Source organism: Choloepus didactylus, chromosome 1 (assembly GCF_015220235.1).
Source record: "Choloepus didactylus isolate mChoDid1 chromosome 1, mChoDid1.pri, whole genome shotgun sequence".
Classification (NCBI taxonomy): domain Eukaryota; kingdom Metazoa; phylum Chordata; class Mammalia; order Pilosa; family Megalonychidae; genus Choloepus; species Choloepus didactylus.
The window spans coordinates 4,666,977-4,687,735 of NC_051307.1; the positions used below are offsets into that span (position 1 = coordinate 4,666,977).

Genomic DNA, 20,759 nt, shown 5'->3' on the forward strand with positions numbered 1-20,759 from the left:
CTTTACCCCTCATCTGTCTGGCTAGAAGTTTATAAATTTTCTTGACCTCCTCAATGAAACAGCGTTTGGTTTCATTGATTTTCTTTTTAATTTTTCTTTTTCCTGTTTCTTTGGTTTCTGCTCTGAACTTGATTTCCTTTCTTTGGCTTATGTTGAGTTTAATTTGCTCTTACATTTTAGTTTCTTAAGGTGAAGCTCAAGTCATAGATTTTAGACCCTACTTCTTTTATAATATGGGCATTAGTATATTATAAATTTCTCTCTGAGTTCCGCTTTAATGGTATCCCATAAACATTGGTATGTTGTATTCTCATTTCTATTAAATCCAAAACTTTCTGATTACACTTTTGTTTTCATCTTTGACCGATAGGTTTAGAGGTGTGTTATTTAATTTCCAAATATTGGAGGATTTTCCAGATATCTTTCTATTATTGATTTCTAATTTAATTTCTATGTGGCCAGAGAACATGCAGCATATGATTTGCATCCTCTTAAACTTATCAGGGTCTGTGTTATAGCCCAGAATATGGTCTTTCGTAGGAAATGGCCCATGTGTACTTGAAAAAAATCTGAATTCTGCTGTTGTTTGGTGAAATGTTCCGTAAATGTTGATGAGGTCAAGTTGGTTGATAGTGTTGATAGTATTTTTCAAGTCTTATGTGTACTTACTGATTTCCTGTCTACTTGTTTTTATCAATTATTGAGAAATAAGTATTGAAATCCATGAGTATAATTGTGGATTTTTCTAAACTTGCCTTTCCATCAGCTTTTGCTTCATGCTTTTTAAAGTTCTGTAATTAGGAGCATAAATGATTACGAATATGTTCTTTTGATGAATTGACCCACTTATTATTATGAAATGATCTTATTATCTCTGGCAATAATATTTGTTCTGAAATTTACTTTGATTTTCATATAGCTATTCCAGTTTTCTTCTGAATGGCATAGCATAGACATAATATTAGCTAGGTATGTCTTTTTCCATATTTTTACTCTTAACCAATTTTTCTTTATATAGGAAGAGCAATTTTGTGGGTAGTAGATAGTTGGGTCTTGGTTCTTTATCTTATCTGTCAATTTCTGCTTTTTAATTGATGTGTTTAGACCATTTACATTTAATCTTTTATTGACACAGATTTAAATCCCTATTCATCTCTACTAATTTATGTCACTTTCCTAGGTGAGGAAATAGAGGCTTAGACAGTTAGAAAGCAATGTGAACTTACCCCAGGTCATGAGGCAGATGAGTGTCAGAGTCTGGGCTTCACTCCAGGTTTTCTGACTTTAAAACGTGCGCTCTTTTTAGCCACACTCTACTCCGGTGACCGTACCATCCAGAGTGGGCCACCACACGTGCTCTTGGAGTAACCTGTGGGTAGAGGCATCACCCACCCCAGTCATGGCTGCAAAGAGCCCTACAGAGCTTTCCTGTCTCCACTGTCCAGTCTATGCACTGCACATGCCAGGAGGACAAGCGAGAAAGGAAACATAAAAATAACAAAAAACAGTTACCTACCCAGCAGCTGAGTTCACAGCCAGCCCTGGATCCTGGTTTTGTTTCACTGCTCTTCCTTGTCCATGCCGGGAAGGACAATCCACAGTGTTGATCAGCACACCTGGCCTCTGGGCAGATGTGGCCCGGTTCTTCCACCTGCCCAGCCCGTTTCCCATGGTGTTCTTCTCTGTTAGCTTCTGCTCTGCTTCACAAGCCCCTAGACGGTCGTTGTCAGGCATCACGAACTCCCCAGATCTCCGGGAACTCCGGAGTCCATCTGCTCAGGGGGCCTGGACTGGCAGGATTTACAAGGAAGGGCAGAGGATCAGCCTGTGTGGAAAGAGGAACAGTGGGTGCTTCTCTTCTCCTTAAGGAACCACTGGGATGTAATGACCACACTCAATTCATTCGGCTTCATTTTGGGGCTCCTTTGATCTCTGGCTGATATGAAGTGATGGGTGGTGTCTCTCAGGGCTCATTGCTGGCTGCCATTCAGGGACTGCTTGAACCCCATTCTCCCCAGGGCTGGGCTGCGATGTTCCATGTCATGGTGAGCAGGGACTGCAGGTAAAAGCCAGATCTGATTGGGTGAGGCTGATTTTCTCTACCTGCAGGACATGGTCTTCCCCTCTGCTTCTGTAGATCCCTGCCCATGCTGGCGCTCACCACTTAGCCTTGCACTCAGCTTCTGCATGTGGCTGGGAGCGTCTCCAGGCAGGACCGTGTCTCAAGTCCCTCGTTCACATGGAGGACACTTGCTGTTTGCCCCATGTGAACCAACAGCTTCCTCTGAGATCTGAAGGGCTGCAGAAAATGTGGGCTCTAGTGGTAAAAATACAGGTTCACATATTCTTAAGGAATAAGCAAGAAGAACAGTTGAGAAGATGGCAGAGTAACCAACTATAATCTCAGCAGGCCAGGACCTGGGGGCTGGTAAACATTTCACTAACAAAATTGCACCCCAACCTTCCCTGTCTGTTCTGTTCCCTGCTGTACTCCTCTGCATTGCACTTATCGATACCAGATGCACTTTTATCTGTACAGGTCCATCTGCTTTTTCTTCATGACTTCCCACTAAAATGTAAACTCCTTGAGAGTCAAGATTGGCTCTGTTTGGTTCACTGCTATTTTCCCAGCAAGTTAATAACGCATAGGAAATTCCTAATAAACACTGTTGAGTAAATGAGTGAATGAACAGATTCCATACATCAGGACTGAGGGATGGGAAAAGTCTCCACAGGGCTGAGCCAGTCACAGAACTTTCTTATAAAATGAGTCTCCAGCTGAGCCTCAGGGGGGACTGTGGGAAGCAGGTGGTTGAGAAGAAGAGGGAACCCCAAGGTGAAGGTGAACGGGGCACTGCAGGCCATGGGCAGGCCCTGGTCAGGCTGGGTCCGAGGAGCTGTGGGCAGGTGAGACGGTGGGCCCTGGGACGGGGCGTTGCCCACAAGAGGGGCTTCCATTGCCAGGTGGGGAGCGAGCCCCTTGGAAACCAGGACAAAAGGCTCTCAGTCACAGGGAGGATATTACTTGGGCAGAAACTGTCAACATGAAACTCTATTTTTACTATTTGTGGATCTGAGTTGTGGTACATAAAGCTCAGGTTGAACAGTATTTGCACAACAGTCTCTAAACATTGGGGATTCAGTGCCATCATCTTTTACTTCATCAGCCTGTGCTTCATCAGATGGGCGAGCTGCAAGCTGTTTCCTGGATTCAAAATGCCAGTGATGTACTTTCTCCTTTCCCCCCCGGCCGGCACTCTTGGGACTCCGTACACGGCTATCCCCCTAACCCTGAGCTGTGGGACAGAGCAGTGCTTCTCCGTGTTAACGTGCAGGCAAATCCCCGGGCACCCTGTGGAAGTGCAGCTTCTGACTGGGGAGGGCTCCACAGGGCCTGAGACTGCATTTCTAACAGGCTTCCAGGGGTGCCCGGGCTGCTGGTTCTTGATCCACAGTTATTCGAAGTTCCTTCCTTTTCTCCAAGGCTGGTTATGTTTCCCCAGATGATAAACTCTCAGATATTCTGATCTGTAGAGATATTGAAGTGAACCAGAGCACAGAGTTAGTGATTTTTGTCATTACCCAGAGCAAGAGTGCAAAATGGTTGACGTATCACTGGGGCCAATGAAATATAGTTATTTTCCAAAATCTATAATAAAAATATAGAATAAATGTTATACAATTTAACATATATAATATTAATGATATATATAAAATAAAATTGCTGCCTTTCAGGGGAAGTGTTTTGGGCGAGACTCTAGGTTGAGCTAGCTCATTCATCAGTATTTCTCCTTTGGGATTTAAATTGCTTTTGTGCTGTAGCTTCTGTGGAAAATAGTTTAGTTTATTGAACTAACAGATTTTCATCTCATTATGGAGCACAGTGAAAGACAATGAGTTAATGATTCAAGAACATAAAAATTGGGAGGAGAGTAGAGGGGATCTGACATTTCCAGATCATTAACTTTTTGAATAACTTCTTAGAGAATTTCTTTGCTTGAAGGTTTCACCTAGATTTGACATTACTGAGTGAGTGTGTGTGTGTGAGTGTGTGTATGAGTGAGTGTGCAATTCTTAGCCTCTTGTGTGTGTGGGCTTAAGTCCTAGGTGGCAAATCGTATTCAACAGGTGGAAATGGCATTTACTTGGAACCTAACAGGGATGAAAAGAAAATTCTGGAAATTTTCTGCAGCAACTTGCAAAGATGTTTTGACACAGATGGATTCCTATCACTGTTTGAGATGGAGCATCCTGTAAAATCAGTTTTGCTGTAACATTGTTAATTGAATCACCTTACGTCACCAGATTGATTTGGTCACCAGCTTTCTCACACACCAATGCCCACACATTTTAGAACCTATTTCTGATGTTTCTATTTATACCAGTGATCTCTCTGTCCAATCAAGCACTACTACACATTGTTTTGATTATTAAAACTTTATGAGAGATGGAAGAAGATGGCAGCATAGAGAAGCATGGAAGCTAGTTAGCCCCCCTGGAACAACTAATAAACAACTAGAAACAACTAGTAAATAATGTGGAATAACTGCAGGGGGACAAATGTGACTGTCTGCTCATCATACACCAACCTGAATTGGGAAGAATGCCCGAGATCACAGCATAAAATCTGTAAATAAAAACTGTGGATCCAAGCTGGGACCCCCCCCTCCCCCCATTGCTCAAACTGCAAAGCATCACGGTGCTAGAGAGCAGCACTCTCTGAACAAGCGAATATAGCTCAGCTGAGCTCCTACTGGGGTTTTCATTAACAAACATGGATTACTCAATACAAGCTATGAATCCTCAACAAGCAGACAGAGGTTTTGGGTGACAACTTACCTTGGAGAACCAGAGAGTGGCCGTGGACTGGCCTTGAAGGGGGCTTTCTGTCCCTTTTTCAGCTCAGTGGAGAAAGCCTCAGCCATTTTCAGTTCCCAGCGCTCTGACCAGACAAGGGTGGAGATAGCACAGGCAGAGAGGCTATTCAAATGCTGATGACCTCTCCCTAGTGGGGTCACCTTCCCTAAGAATAAGAAGGTGGTTACTACCCACCTTCCATTCAGAGCCAGACCCCAGAGCCTGGGGGAAAACAGCCACAGGCCACACCTCCTTACACCAGTCTGGAGCTGTAGGCTGACAGGCGACACCTGCTGGGCAGAAAAGCACAGTGACTTCAGGCCTCACAGGGTGTATCAATCTTCTAAGACACACACTCAGGGAGACCTGAAACTATTGCCTCCTTCCAAGACCTGAGCCTGTTCTGGTCTAGGAAAACCTGATTTTGGTAACCAAGGAAACCAGATACCTAGACAACAGAAAACTACAACCTACACTAAGAAAAATGAAGTTATGGCCCAGTCAAAGGAACAAACTTACACTTCAACTGAGATACAGGAATTTAAACAACTAATGCTAAATCAATTCAGAAAATCTAGGGAAGATATGGCAAAAGAGGTGAAGCATATAATGAAAACACTGGGAGTACATAAGGTAGAAATCGAAAGTTCAAAAAAACCAACCAGCAGAATCTATGGAAATGAAAGGTCCAACACAAGAGATGAAATACACAATGGAAACATACAACAGCAGATCTCAAGAGGCAGAAGAAAACACTCAGAAACTGGAGAGCAAGGCACCTGAAAGCCTACACACATAAGAACAGATAAAGAAAAGAATGAAAAAAATATGAGCAACATCTCCAGGAATGTAAGGACAAAATGAAATGCAGGAATGTACATGTCATTAGTGTCCCAGAAGGAGAAGAGAAGGGAAAAGGGGCAGGAGCAATAATAGATGAAATAGTCAATGAAAATTTCCCATCTCTTATGAAAGACACAAAATTATAGATCCAAGAAGCACAGCATACCCCAAACAGAATAGATCCAAATAGGCCTACACCAAGACACTTAATGATCACATTATCAGACATCAAAGATAAAGAGAGAATCCTGAAAGCAGCAAGAGAAAAGCGATCCATCACATACAAAGGAAGCTTGATAAGACTATGTGAAGATTTCTCAATAGAAACCATGGAGGCAAGAAGGAAGTGGGGTGATATATTTAAGATACTAAAAGAGAAAACCACCAACCAAGAATCCTATATCCAGCAAAACTGTTCTTCAAATATGAGGGAGAGCTTAAAGTATTCTCTGACAAACAGACAATGAGAGAGTTTGTGAACAAGATATCTGCTCTACAGGAAACACTAAAGGAAGCAGTACAGACAGAAAGGAAAAGACAGGAGTGAGAGGTTTGGAAAACAATTTTGGGAGAGAGTAGCACAGCAATGTAAGTACACTGAACAAAGATGACTGTGTGTATGGTTGAAAGAGGAAGGTTAGGAGCATATGGGACACCAGAATGAAGACAAAAGATAAAGACTGGGACTGCATAATTCAGGGAAATCTAGGGTGCTCAACGACTGTGATAAAAGGTACAAATACGTTTTTACATGAGGTAGAACAAATGAATGTCAACATTGCAAGGTGTTAAAAATAGGGTGGGATTGGGGGGAAATACAATCAATGCAAACTACAGGCTATAATTATCAGAAACATTGTACTATGCTTCCTTTAATACAACAAAGGCAATATACCAAAGCTAAATTCATATGGAGGGGGGCAAAGGAGAAGGGTATGGGACTCCTGGCGTTAGTGATGTTGTCTGACTCTTTATTCTACTTTAGTTTAATGCTGTCTTTCTTTTTGTTGCTTTTTAGCTGTCGTGTTTTTTTTCTCTCTTTCTTTTTTCTTTTTCTTTTGTCCCTCTACCTTCTTTGACTCTTCCTCTTTCTTTGTGGAAGAAGTGGAGATGTGGTTATGGTGCTGAATACATAAATATGTGATTATACAGGGAACCAACAATTGTTTACTTAGGATGGCATGTGTGGTGTGTGCATAAAACCGTCTTAAAACAAAATGGGTTGATGACGAAAACTTGAGGGCTTTATATTGAGTGAAATAAGACAGACACATAAGGACAAATATTGCAGGGTCTCACTGATATGTTAATTGTACTAATTATAACATGTAAACTCATAGACATGAAATATAAATTACCAGGCTATAGAACGAGGCTAAAGAATGGGGAGCGGTTGCTTGTTGTGAGCAGAGTGTTCAATTAGGGTGAACTTAAACGTTTGGAGATGGACAGAGGTGATGGTAGAACGTTGTGAGAATAACCACCAGTGCTGAATGGTGTGTGAATGAGGTGGAAAGGGGAAGCTCAGGGTCATTTATGTCACCAAAAGGAAAGTTGGAGGTAAAAGATGGGAATGTATAAAACAGTGAATCTTGTGATGGACAATGTCTGTGATTAATTGTACGAATATTAGAAATCTCTCTCATGAACTAGAACAAATGTATGACACTGTAATTAGAAGTTAATAATAGAGGGGTATATAGGAAAAAAAATATATCTATTGCAAACGATATACTACAGTTAGTAGTATTTTAACATTCTTTCATCAACAGTAACAAATGTACTACACCAAACTATGAATCAATAATGGAGGGGGCTGATTAGGGGTATGGGAGGATTTGAGTTTCCTTTTTTTGTCTTTATTTCTTTTCTGGAGTAACGAAAATGTTCTAAAAATTGAAAAAAAATTAATTGTGGTAATGGCTGCACAGCTGTATGATGGTACCGTTGATTATGCACTTTGGATCTTTGGATAATTGTATGGTATGTGAACAACCTCAATAAAACAATAAATTAAAAAAAGAACAAACTTTATATGTTTCATATCTGTTGGGCTAATTCTCTTTTCTTCTATTACCCTTAGAATTTCTTAGTTCTCAGATGTCCATTTTCCCACATGAACTTTAGAATCTACTCATCTCTCCCTAAACTATCCTTTTCATGATGTCATTGAGGTTCTGATAACTCTGTGGATTAATTTAGAGAGACAGCATCTCTATCATGATGACTCTTGTGATCCAAGAACATGGTGTGTCTTTCCAACAATTCAGGTCTGCTTTTGGGTCCCTCACTAAAGCTCTCTTCAGTTCCCAGTAGTTGTATTCTTGGCACTTTATATTTTTGTTGTCATTGCCATGAGAATGGGATATTTTCTGTCATCAGACCTTCTAATGATGTTGGTTTGGATGAAGGCTATTGACTCCTGGATTTTGAGCTCACTATCACCCACTTGGTTGAGTCTTCTACTGGTACTAGTATTTCAGTTGATTTTCTTGGGTTTCCAGGTTTGTGCTGCTACTGTCTGCAAATGCTGACAATTGGGTTTTGTGGCATGGCCTGGAGGGGAGGGGACTTTGACCGTGGGAGGGATGGGATGGCCTCTGCCCCCACCCCGGCCTCCCTAAGGGAGTTCCTTGGACTGATTTTGAAGCCTGAAGAAGTAGGAGGAGCAGTTAGGGCTGGAGGGGAGGGGCTGCTTGCATGACTTTGCAAGACCCTGAGCCCAGGTGATGAAGCGTGACCCCCCACCCTATTGTCCCTCCCCTACCCCCAGTTCCCATCTTTGAGGAGACACCAGTGGGGCTCTGCGTTGTGAGGCCTGGAGGCCCTTGCAGCACTGGGGAGTGGCTTGTGGTGAGCCTGGGAGTCATCAGGGGCCTCTTGAGTAAGGGGGTGGAGGAGGGTGGGTTCCACAGGGAAGTGTGGGTGACTGAGGCCATGAGCTCCTTCCTGAGGACCTGAGAGCCCCCTTCTGCCCCCTGGAGTAGCAGGAATCCTTGGGGGCAGAAGCTGGGGGCGGGGGAGAGTACCGGTTTGTATATATTATGCGCCCCAGAAAAAGCCATGTTCTTTGATGCAATCTTGTGGCGACAGACATATTAGGGGGGATTAAGTTGGAACGTTCGGATTAGGTTGTTTCCATGGAAATGCGCCCCACCCAACTGTAGGTGATAACTCTGACTGGATAATTTTCATGGAGGTGTGGCCCCACCCATTCAGTGTGGGCCTTGATTAGTTTACTGGAGCCCTATAAGAGCTCAGACAGAAGGAGCGAGCTTGCTACAGCCAAGAGGGACACTTTGAAGAAAGCACAGGAGCTGCAGATGAGAGACAGTTTGAAGATGGCTGTTGAAAGCAGACTCTTGCTCCAGAGAAGCTGAGAGAGGACAAATACCCCAAGTGCAACTAAGAGTGACATTTTTGAGGAACTGCAGCCTAGAGAGGAACATCCTGGGAGAAAGCCATTTTGAAACCAGAACTTTGGAGCAGACGCCAGCCACGTGCCTTCCCAGCTAACAGAGGTTTTCCGGACACCACTGGCCATCCTCCAGTGAAGGTACCCAATTGCTGATGTGTTACTTTGGATACTTTATGGCCTTAAGACTGTAACTGTGTAACCAAATAAACCCCCTTTATAAAAGCCGATCCATTTCTGGTGTTTTGCATTCTGGCAGCATTAGCAAACTAGAACAGGAAGGGAGAAGCCCGGGGACCCCAGGACCTCCTTCTCTCCCAGGCTGGAAGTGGGGGGCATCAGGTAACCCACGTCCTTGCCTCCACATCTCGCTAACACCTGCTTGCAGTGACTCGGATTTTCAGGTTTAATGTTTGAAAATAAGTGCATGGGGGAAAATGTCAGCAGGGACGAGGCAAGGATCCCGGTGCTAAAGCAACCTCAAATGATGGCTTGTGCTGAAGTTTTCTGCCCAACATTCAGCCCCTTAGAGGAAAACCAAAGAGTATGCTTTGGGGTATTTATCTGTATGACTTTTTTATTCACCAACATGAATCGTATTTAAAAAAAAGTCTCAAATTAGATTCTAGAGCAAGGCTTGCCTTGGTGGAGAATCACGGTGGCTTTTTCTTCTCCGGTGAAGACAGCGGCTGTGGGCCAGGAGTGGGAAGTGGGCTTCGCTGTGGCCTCGGACCAGGCACCCCGGCTGAGGGGCTAGGGTCCCTAAGTCTTTTACTGCCTAGCCCAAGGCTGGTTCCTCCTCCTTTTTTTCCCACCATGTGCTACAAGGTTCATAAAAACTATGTTAACATCCGTTAAGCCTCAGCAGGAGGCCTGCCAAACCAGACGGAGATTTCTGTGGACGTCTGTGTTTTCAAGCCCACAGGTGAGGCAGTCAGAGATCGAGCCCCTGGGTCTTTGGGGATGTGGGAACTGGGGCAGGAAGGGCGCTAACAGGGTCTCCATTTCCCGAAGGCTCCAGCAGGGGTCAGCCGAGGCTCACGGGAAGGAGAGCGCGCTGAAGAGCGGTTTGTGGCTTGTTGGTTCATCGAGGTGAAATGTTACCCAGAATAATGAGGAATGTCCACACATTTCTACCTGTGGCGTCATCCTCCGGCACTTCTGTCCCCCGTGTAACGTCCTTATAAGGGATGGTGTGTTCTGGAACCTGGGTATGTCGGACTCGACCCTTCTGCCATCGCGGTGCAGGGCACCTGCCGTGGGGACCAGAATCAGAGGGGACAGGGAACATGTTGCTTCTCGTATGCTCGACTGTGAGATCCGAGCTTCAAAGCCATCTTGTTCCCCTTTGCGAACCCCCCTCAGAGGTCCCGCACGACGCAGGGGTCATCATGGGGTCCTGTTACCCTGGGGCACGAGCGGACGTCGCAGCTCCGAAGCGGTAAATCCAGAGACACTGCAGACCAACCCAAATCAGGGACTGTCAGTTAAATTCCATTTGCTTTGTTTGTAAAACCTTTGTTCATAATCATGATTAATAAGCTCGATGTGGCCCCGAGGTCTCCAGGGGAGAAAACAGGGGCAAGACTTTTTGCTGGAGAAAAAGAAAAAGTTGTCTAAGAGCTGAGAGGGGGATATATTTATCACAGGAGGTAGTGCCTGCTCACACCCCCAACCCCAGTAAATCCAGGACCCCTTGAGATCACAGCTAGGATGCTCTCCTTAAAGATTTTATTTCTGATGTAAACCAGGTGCATGACCAAGCCCCTGGCAGACCATGCTCTTTGCTCCCTGTGGTGGTGTCAGCCTCGAAGTTATGTTTAGCTACAGAAAAACTATGTTGGAAGTCAAATAAAACAAGGGGCAATTAATCATTCTCTCAGGAGACGGGGTTTGACTAAAAAAGCAGGGAGCCTTTTCACACACTGGCTCTTTGTACTGTGATGGAGACAGTTCTCCCTGAGGTTTGGGGTCTCTGGCACCCTCCCTTCTGCACGAGCAAAACCGAGGAGGCTGAAGGTGAAGAGCTGGGGCTTTCTGGCCAGCCTCTGCATTTTATAAAAGTCCACTTACAACTTGGCTGCAGAGCAGTTTGCAATAACGACATAATATCAGAGCTGGAATGGGGTCAGGGGTAGAAAAGAAGAAGGGCCCAGGGGAACCCCAAGTTACACCTGGACCGTAGTTGATGGTACAATTATCCATATGTGCTTTATTGGTTGTAACGATGCTCCACACAAGGCGAGGGGTTAATAATAGGGTGGTGTATGGGAACCCTGCATTTTAAGCATGATTGTTCTGTAAACCACACCCTCTCTGATAATTTAATAAAAAAAAAAAAAGAAAGAAAGAAGAAGAAAAGCCCACCCAACTTTTACTGTGCCACAGAGGGATTCTTGCTTGCAGTTGATGGAACATAAAGCTCGGCTGTGGGGCTGGGGGGACCTGTGCAGGCCGGGAGAGGACCCACTGGGGAGACCCTCATCAGCTGCTCCGTCCTGGCTCCTCTCTCCCCCTCAGGCAGCACCCACTGCCCCACTCCTCACCCAGCCCCCCCTTGACCAGGAGGGCGAAAAGGAGGCGTCAACGACCTACACGGTGGTGTTTGCCCAGCAAACGCCAAACGCCTCCAGATTTTCCACTTTAAAGGGTTTAATTTCATGTAATGTGAAATTTGCCTCAATTAAAAAAAAAATTAGTGGTGAGAAAAACTTCATGGTAATTGCTGTGACATCCCACGAAGGGCACATTTTTTCAAAGTCAAAGTCGTAGAAGCGCACATACATGGCTTCTTAGGAAAAAGCCCCACACCAGGGGAGCCGTCCCAAATCCTTCCAGGCCCCGTGCGAGCAGCCCCACTGCGAGCGAAGGATGGCGTGGGTGGGTCAGCTGTGTAACGGCACCCAGCCCCACCCCCACTCCCAAAGATGCCCCCATCCTAAACCCAGAACCTGCGAAGGGACTTTGCAGATGTGATTAAGTTAGGGATTTAACAAAACGATACCAAGGAGCGTCCTTGAATTAGTGGGGCCGGATGTCAGCCGCAGATGGCAGGGGGCAAAGCAGCGCAGGGCAGAGAGAGCCTGGAGGCGGCGTCGCTGCTGGCTTTGAAGATGGAGGGTGCAGGGTCCCCGGCCAAGGAATGCAAAAAAGCTGGAAAAGGCAAGAAAACAGGCTCTCCGCAGGAGTCTCCAGAAGGAACGCAGCCTGCTGGCCCTCTGGAGGACTTCTGACCCCCAGAACTGACAGAGAATAAGTGTGTATAGTTTTCAGCCACTGAGCTCATGCTAATTTGTTACAGCAGCCACAGGAAACCGAATCACGGGTGTGGACCCCAAACAGCAGCTCCCCACTTTTAATCTGGTGGGTGGCTTTCTTGTACAATTTTATTGAAGATCATACCTTTTTTTGGCCTAAAATCGCTCATACCTAAAGATTGAGTGGAATGGAAAAAGGAAAAATGATGGCAACTTGAAGAATAAGAGCATACAAAATAAAGTGAAGACATCCCGTTTGAAAACGTGTGATGGGTCTTTAATTCTGGAAATTAGAGTCATGGCTACTCATTTGCACTCCAAGCCACACCTCTTCCTTCATGTCACGGACCCTCGGGGCACGTACTGGCAACGTGGCTCCGTCACCTGCCACCTGCTCTGAGCTCCACGCACCTGAGCTCGCAGGTGAGCGGGTTCTCAGGTGGGAGGCGCCGAGGTGAAAGCCCACAGCAGATGTCCCGGAATGTGAAAGTGCATTTTGTGCTTTGACAAATCACATCAGGCAAGACCAAAATACCTTCACAATAACAGTATTTTACAGCCTCAGCCAATACTTGTCACCTCTTCATTATGAAGTTATTTAAAACAACCACCACCGCCAGCAGTCGGTGCTCTCAGCTGCCCTGGATCCAATTCCTCCAGTTAAACGCTGCGTTTGACCCATGGGTCAGGGCCTTCACAGGTGGGTTCACCATCTCCCACTTCCCTTTCTCTTTATTCTCTTCGCAGAAGCACATACCCAGAGAAGGGATCTGGAACAGAGTATCAGACCAGTTATTCGTGTTTCCTAACAAGTCAATCGACGTCAGGCTGGTTCTCGGGAAGCTGCCGTGGAGGGAGGTGTGGCGGAGCCCTCGGCTTGCTGCCCGCTGCCCTGGAAACCACACACCAGCTCATGGGAATTCTCAACCGGGAAGATTTTGCTGCCCGGGGGACATCGGGCATCACCTGGCACAGCGGGGGGTGGAGGTGCACGTGGCATCGAGTGGGTGGAGGACAGGGATGCCACTCAACACCCAACAAAGAAATGTCCAGCCCCAGGTGTCCACGGAGCCGACGCTGAGACACCTGGTCTAAGTCTTAGCAGCGCACGGTCTTGCGTTGGGGTTACCGAAAGATACAGGTGTCGCATTATCAGACCCGGGGAAAAAAGCACGGAGTGAAAATTTAGACCTCAATTCCTTCATCCATCAAATGAATGTGTTGGACTAGATTTTTGCTTTAAAATCCTTTTCATTTGTATGTTTTCTTGTTCTTTTTTATTTCTCTCTTTTTTTTGTTTTGTTTTGTTTTGTTTTGTTTTAATGTCTAGACATTCTTTGGTGGGATGAAAATTCTAAGACCACAGCAGAGGCTGGTGCTGACTCAGGGATGACTGCCCCCCTGCTTACAGGGACCCTGGGGGGTGGGCAAGCTCCTGGAAGGTCCATTCTCAGCTGCTCCTCACTCGAGGCCCAGTGTTCAGCCGAGCCCTTGGTGAACTTCTGCTGCACCTGGGCAAGCCCAGCCTCTGTTGGGGGAGGACGGGGAAGGCCAAGTAGTTGCCAAGTTTGGATGTTCAAGGCTGGCATCTTGAGAGGGCAGCAGAGCAGTGAGGGGTGGGTGGGGGCCGGGGCCACGCTGACTTCATGTGCCAATATGGGGACATCGGGGGCAGCGTCAGCCGCGCGTGCAGTGTGATCACCCTGGCTGGGCACGCAGCCCAGAGGAGAGCCCAGGGTGCAGAGGGGTGGTCTGTGCAGGGTACAGGGCTGAGACAAGGGTGCAGGAACAGGAGCCTGTGGGCTGGGGAGACATGGTGGCCTTTGCAAGACTGAGAGCAACCTTTCGGAAACAGGTGGCAGCTGGAACAGACCTGAAAGGTGGGCTCCCAGAACCCCTGGGTCCACAGCGAGTCCTGTGGGGGCCTCAGTCATCCTATCTGGAAGTCAACTATGGCTCAGGAACCTGGAGGGTTTGGGGACTGCTGGGTCCTAATTGGGAAATACCATCATGGGGACATTTTGAAGAGGAGATGTCTTTCTACGCAGTTCCAGAGGAAAACAGAACAAGAAAAGGGAGGGTATCCACAGCCGCCGGATGCCTCAGCCACCACATGGTAACACTCAGGGCTCAGAAAGCCGTACAGACACAAGCTCTTTAGATTCTCATGGACCTACTAAGAGGGGCAGGCACGGTCTCCCTCTGGCAGGTGGTGAGCTCAGCGTTGCAAGGCAGTGACGGGTGATGGCCAGCCCAGGTCTAGGGATCTGTCTCCCCGGCAGCCCCCAGACCCTTCAGGGAGCTCAGCGACACCCTCCTGCCTGCACCTTTTGGCAATGATAATGCCATGCAAAAGGAGCAGGTCAGGCAGCTCCTCCGCCATGGCACTGGCTTTACCACTGCACCAGCAGCCACATGCCCATTGGTTACCTGGTTCATTAATTTGACCATAAAAGACAAGGACAGTGGGCAAGTCCAGCCCTGAGTAGATTTTCGCGGGAGAGGGCTGGGCTGGGTCTGAGCCCCTGAGTTTGCATCTGTGCAGTAATCTCATTAATTGGATAAAAGCCAACCTCTGCTCTGCTGGGCGATGTTCACCAGGGTTGTCCGAGGTCCCCACTGTCCTTCTCTTCGTTTTTGCCATCTGTTTACTTTACTGTCAAGTTTTCAGGTAGCCCCAGCCCAACACCCGGGCACAAGAGCAGGAGGGCTGGAAGGTTCTCTCTGCCCATCGACCGTCCCTGGGTCCCCAGAGTGAGCCAGCCCAGCACGTCTCCTTCGTCTGACTTCTGATCCTAACTGCTCACTGTTTATTGGGCCATCTGTTTACTACGGGAATTACCAAGAATTATAATGTGACTTTAAAAAAGCCCTGTGTCTGGTTCTTTACACTGAGCCGAGGTCACGGTGAGGGTGAAACAGATGGACACCCTGTCCTGGGAGCTCCTGCCCGAGGCTGTCCTTTGCAAAAGCAGGTGGGCACGCTCTAGGGGGGCAGCCAGGCCCCTGCCCCTTTCCTAGTGGGCCTGTGTGTTCATTCTAAATGGGGGCATGATGACCCAGCATCTTCAGGTTGCTTGACCTTGGGGTCCCACAGAGAAGGGAGGGCACGTACCTTTCTCACTAGCTGGGCAAAGTCCCCGCTGTCCCGGGGTGGCAGCCTGAGGAGGGGCCGTGTGCAGGAGTCCAGCGCGGAGCCGTGGCTCACAATCAGGATCATGCCCACTGGAGAGGAGAGAGCACCAGGTCAAGGCAGGTGCAGAGAGTGCTTCAACAGACTGCGGGTGGGGTGGCTCAAGGTCATGGGTGGAGCCGCCTCTGAGTGCCCCCCAAGCCTCGAGAGCTGCAGGGGCGAGGAGAGGAGGGCGAAGAGGGGGAGTGGGCATGGCTCGCAGGAGCTTCATTTGAGGGGTGTTCTTTTTCAGCGTGCCCCATCTCTCACGCACCACTGTCCAGGAGCTCCAGTGATGGCCGAGCAGCCGTCCCAAATGCACCTTCTCCTGGGTGGCTGCCCCGGCACCATCATCCCCAGACCGGATCCGATTCCCTGTGGATTTATCAGCCAGTGGATCACCAAGTGCTTTAGATAAGAATATCCAGAGTCCCAGGCTGAACGAGCCTCCCTCAGGTGACACCAGGTGTCCTGAGCCAGCTCGGGGGGGGAAGGGGTGGGAAGCAAACACCTCTGCGTCTACATCGCCCTGGACAAACTGGAGCTCAGGAGCCTTAGGAGCCAGGCTGGCGGGTCAGGGAAAGTGTCCCAGGCCCCCAAACTCGACCTGGCAGCAGGATCTGCCTTGAGGAAATCAGAACTGAGTATTTCCCTTTAGACTGTTCTGAAATAGAGCAGTTAATTTATGTTGCTTCCAACCGTGATGACAAATTCTCCATCATGATGCTTGGGATGGAGTCCCAATCTACTTTTCCTGTGTTATTTCTTGTTAATTCAGTAGTCATATCTTTGGTCCCCAATGCCACCCCACGGCTTCCGGAGTACTGGTCTGGGGGATCTGACCCCGTGGGTCTGAGTCCCATCCTGCTATCTCTAGCTGGGCACCCAGGGCTCGGAGCCGCTGAGCTTCTAAGTCACCCGTGTCCGTGGAGATGCGTTATAGCCTGCACAGATGCCGAGGCCCTGACAGAGGAGGCTGCGGACGGGTCTGGCATGCGTCAATCACTGGCGAGTGTCAGCTTCCCCCCAGCCCAAGTGGATTTTTTGTCGCTGTGCCAAAGCTCCTCATGCCTCCCGCCCCCATGCCTTGGCTCGTGCCTTCCTTTCCCAACCATCCTCTGCCTTCCAGATCCTGCTCGTTCCACTGCTGGTCACCCCCTCCCCTAAGCCCTGGACACACCTGCCAGACCACGGCGGAAGGAGTTCTGTGCACCTTGCAATGAGCAGTGCACAGATGGGGCTTGGCAGACCCCAGACTCGATAAAGCAATGGCTCTGCATGGCATTGCAGAAGAACTTGGGGTTTTAGGGAGCTTCTGATGGGAGGATCATCCTACAGACATAGCAATGCAGCCCAGGAGGGAGGCTTGACATGGGGTAGCCCCGAAGGTGGGGCCCCGTTGTGCAGCTCAAGGCTTTAATCTCATTGTCTCTCTTCAGAGAAAATGTGGCAGTAATTGTGAATCACACGAGTTGGACAATTCATCAAACATCACCAAGGTGCAGTTTCCAAAAGTATGTTCCCCAGGGTGCTCATCAGTCAAAACAAGCAGTGCACAGGGGCTCCCTGCTCAGCTGTGTTAGGGGAACACTGGATCAGGCAAGGGCTAGAGCCTCTTTCCTGCAAGAAGCCGTCCCGGTGGGCTCCAGGCCTCATTCAGGGAGGCCACGTGCTCGCTGGTCCCCAAGTTTCTTGTTGCTGCACCTTCTGCCCCTGGACCCTCCCCTGGGACAAGAGTTTGACAGAACGCACGTGGGGGAAGGCAGGCATGGGGGCGTCTAACCCACTCTCTTAAACCCTTCTGCATGTTATTTCACATGACTTAATATTTCAAGGTTTGCACCTGTTTCCCCAAGAACATTCAAAACTCTTTGAGTGAGTGTGTCTTATTCACCTATATTTTTCCCAAAATGCTTTATTTGGGGTCTCACACGTAGTTGTGTTCAATTCACACCTGCAAACTTAAATTTATATGGGATTAATTTTTAACTTTTTATTACGGAAATCTTCAAACATACACACAAGATAGGTCTAACGAATCCCCACGTACCTGTCCCTGAGCTCCAACAATTGCTAACATTTTGCCAGTCTTGTATCAGCTGTCCTCTACCCCTCTCCCCTGCAGTACTATAAAGCATGTCCCAACACATCCTTTCAGAGGCTATAGCTCAGCTTGTCTCTCCAAATGATAAGCACTTTCCTATTCTTATATAGTCACCATGCCATTATCATGCCTAGAAAAATTAATGAAATTTCTTAAATATTTCCATATTCAAATTCCATATTTAAATTCCATAGCCAAATGCCCTAATACTCTCAGATCTGCTTGTGCAGGATCTTTCTGGCATTCAAGAGTGGCCGGACCTTGGGTTGTTATGTCTTAGTCTTTCCTGGTTCCTACGAGCAAGGAGACGAGGCCCTAAGTACTTTTGTGTTGACCCTGCTGTCCTGGGTCCCAGGGGTGCTCAGCCTGGATGTGGGGTGGCAGTGGGGTTTGCACCAAGGCTCCATTGCTGCGGAGGCTGCGATGTCAGACCCCAAAGTCTGGGGCGAGGGCCTTGGGGCATTCCTAGGTTCAGAAAATTGGCCAGTTTCCTTCCAAGCCCCAGCGCGGGGGAGGCTCATTGCCCAGGATGGTGGAGGCACTCACCGTCCTGAGCGCAGGTGCTGACGATCCACTCCACGCTCACCAAGCACCTGTTGACGTACTTGTCGTAGCCCTCGGCCGGCGTCAGGGAGGAGAGCGGAAATGCAGGCCTGCAAGCGGGCAGAGAGGGGGTCGCTGCCACCGGGCACTGCGGTGGTCTCGGCTGGAGAAGGAGCGTGGCCTTCGACACCGCTCCACCCCCAGACACGGCCCACGGCCGACAGACAGACTCCAGCTTGTGCTCAAAAGCCAGCCAAGGGCTGCAGTTTAGTGGCAAGGATGCACTTTTATCAAAGGCCATAGGGTTTTGAGCCACACATGGGAAGAGAACCAGGGAAATCGCAAGAGCAGAGGGCTCGGGAAAGGCCTACTTGTAATCAAGGTCCACGTTGAAATTCGCCTCTCTCAGCTCGGCCAGTGTCATGACGTGTGGGATGATTTTGCCGGCTTCCCATTTTGTCCATTCAAAGATTCCAGGTTCCACTCTTATCTTCATTGTTTTCTCCAGTCTGAGTTCTGGATTCAACAAAATACAAGTGTCCATGTTGGCACAAGGGAAAAAACTTTCCTCCTAGCCTCCAGAATCTTAAGCACATATTCAAGTAATACTAAAAAATGTTTTGTTTTGTTTTGTTTTTTTAATGGCAAATACCGTTCTGTGATTAAGCAAAGCTGTGTTATTTCTGAAAAAAAGACTGCCGGGCAGTCGGAAGGTACCAGGAAAGTGACCATCCTCTATCTGTCTGGAAGGTGCGGACAGCAGGACCCACCTCCCCACCCCCAGTAACGGTCAGTTACCCGCGCTCTCCCTGGCCTTATGATTCTGCACCCAGCAGGGGTTGAGGGGGCTGTGCCTGCTGGTGGTTCTTGGATTGTGATGACTTTTCTGTGGCCGCCCACCGCCACTCATCAAATCCTCACCTCCGCTGGCTTCCCCCTCCCCGCCTTGGAGAATGGCCATGGAGTCAAGGCACCATGACAAGCTCACTGATGTTCTCACTGACCTTCTAGGATGTGCTTGGCTGTCTGCACGCAGCGGAGGGCTGGGGAGGCGAACACGGAGGTGATTCTGACGCCACTGTCCAGCAGTGCTTCCCCTGGAACAGAGCGGGTGGGACACGCCTCTGTCACCATCTCAGCGTTCTCACATCTGGGATGGCAGCTGTACTCCCTGGGCAGGCAGGACCCTGAGATGCCCCCGGAGTTCTGCCTCCTTGTGTACAAGCCCTCTGAGATCCTGGGTGTGGGAGGAAGCCGAGACCATGACAGGCTGTCACCCCTGTGACGATGGCACCTCGTATGGAGAAAGGGAGAGCCCCCTGGGCAGACGGAACCTGCTCAGGCGAGCCCCACAAAAAGCGGAGGTTTCCTCCAGCAGGTCACACAAAAGACCTCAGGGAGAGATGAAGAAGAGGGATTCAACTTGCAAGAAATTCTCCATTGCTGGCTTCAAACATGGAAGGGTCCATGTAGCAAGGAGGGGGGGTGGTCTTGAGATGCTGAGACAGCCCCTCGTTAGCAGCAAGCAAGGAGATGAGGGCCTCAGTCCTAAACCCCAAGGAACCAAGCTCTTCCAACACCTCAAGTTGGAGCTGCTTCCAGGAGCCTCCCAGTGAGAACCCAGCCCAGTGGACACCATTCCCTCAGCTCTGGAGAGCCTGAGTGAGGGGCCAGCCGCCGTGCCTGGGCTTCTGGAACACAGAGCTGTGAGCTAATAAACAGGCACTGTTGTAAGTTCGTGGCAATTGCTGAGCAGCAATAGAAAACTCACATGCTACCTGAGGTTCACAGAAGGACACGCCTATAAAACATATTTCTCCTTGCAATATTAAGGGACCTGGTCTCCCCTTCTTTGGGAAAGAAAGGAGTCTCTGCAGGAGAAACACTGCTCGGTGCCACAAGCCAGGGAGGTTTTATTGAAGGCTGGCAGTGCTCACACAGACACCCTTGCACAGACTTTCTCAGTTCCACACACAAAGATGGGCTAACATCCCACCCAGGCGTGAAACACAGGCCTGTGAAGTACATCACAGCGCACAGCGAGAGGCACGTATGGTGTGCACATACCCACACATGCACACACACGCACACACACACGTATATCCACAGCACAGGCAGACCACAGTGTGCTGGGTTGTGTGTGGAGCTGGCTCCCATCAGCGTGTGGGAGCACCAGCTATGTGTGCTTCTTCCCAACTCCATGTTCGATGACCTCTTGGTAGCTTGAAATGAGTCACGGTGTAAGTACAGTTTTGACACCACTGAGATCAGCAAATGCTACACATCAGGGCCCCCCTCCCTGCCCAGAGAGCCGGGTGTGAAACCTTCACCAGTTTGCCCCGGGAGAGGGGCTGGGAGGGTCAGGCTCTAGTCAGCTCCCTCAATCAATAGCCATGTGACTTGGGAAGCCCTTTTGTCTCTCTAGATTTGAGTTTCCTAATTCATAAAATGAAGACCAGATGAACTTCATGGTCTCTTTTCTGTTCTAAAAAGGCAACTGTGTGACATTAATGACACAGACATAAAACAAAAGCCAAAAGTGATAAATTTGGAACCAAAACCAACGGG

General features: G+C 48.4%; 1 protein-coding gene across 2 annotated transcripts in view; it reads right to left on the reverse strand.

Annotated features, from left to right (window-relative positions):
* Positions 1-11,545: 11,545 nt before the first annotated feature.
* Positions 11,546-20,759, reverse strand: part of UBASH3A (ubiquitin associated and SH3 domain containing A) — a 43,816-nt gene continuing 34,602 nt past the window's right edge. The window contains exons 10-14 of one of the 2 annotated variants that reach the window (XM_037831332.1): positions 19,196-19,288; positions 18,563-18,707; positions 18,195-18,301; positions 15,488-15,597; positions 11,550-13,142 (exon numbers count right to left, since the gene is read on the reverse strand). In XM_037831332.1, coding sequence (XP_037687260.1) covers positions 13,005-13,142; positions 15,488-15,597; positions 18,195-18,301; positions 18,563-18,707; positions 19,196-19,288 — 593 coding nt within the window. In that variant the 3' untranslated portion in view covers positions 11,550-13,004. Of the gene's footprint in view, positions 13,143-15,487; positions 15,598-18,194; positions 18,302-18,562; positions 18,708-19,195; positions 19,289-20,759 lie in introns of both variants that reach the window. The other variant, XM_037831338.1, reaches the window with a different exon arrangement.